Source organism: Aptenodytes forsteri, unplaced genomic scaffold, assembly GCF_000699145.1.
Source record: "Aptenodytes forsteri isolate BGI_AS27 unplaced genomic scaffold, ASM69914v1 Scaffold268, whole genome shotgun sequence".
NCBI classification, from domain to species: Eukaryota; Metazoa; Chordata; class Aves; order Sphenisciformes; family Spheniscidae; genus Aptenodytes; species Aptenodytes forsteri.
Window position 1 is genome coordinate 33728 of NW_008794233.1, and position 300 is coordinate 34027.

General features: G+C 66.7%; 1 protein-coding gene across 1 annotated transcript in view; it reads right to left on the minus strand.

The window, feature by feature from the left end:
* LOC103904533 (keratin, type I cytoskeletal 18) overlaps positions 1–300 on the minus strand; it is a 20330-nt gene that overhangs the window by 12054 nt on the left and 7976 nt on the right. The window contains exon 3 of the mRNA XM_009286033.2: positions 26–299. Coding sequence (XP_009284308.2) covers positions 26–299 — 274 coding nt within the window. The remainder of the gene's footprint in view (positions 1–25; position 300) is intronic.

Consider the following 300-nt stretch of genomic DNA (forward strand, 5'->3'; position numbering starts at 1 on the left):
CCCCCCCACCCCCCCCCGCGGGGACCCCACCTTGTCCCGCAGCTCCTCGATGACCTCCCAGTAGTGGCCCCAGTCCCGGGCGCTGGGACCTTTCTTGGCCATGAAATCCCGGATCTGGACCTCCAACCGCCGGTTCTCCTGCTCCAAGCTCCGGACCTTCTCCAAGTAGGTGGCCAAGCGGTCGTTGAGGTCCTGCATCGTCTCCTTCTCGTTGGCCGCCATGCCAGAACCCGTAAACAACATGCTGCCCCCCAACCCAGCCCCATAGCCGGCCCCATAGCCGGCCCCGTAGCCGGACAC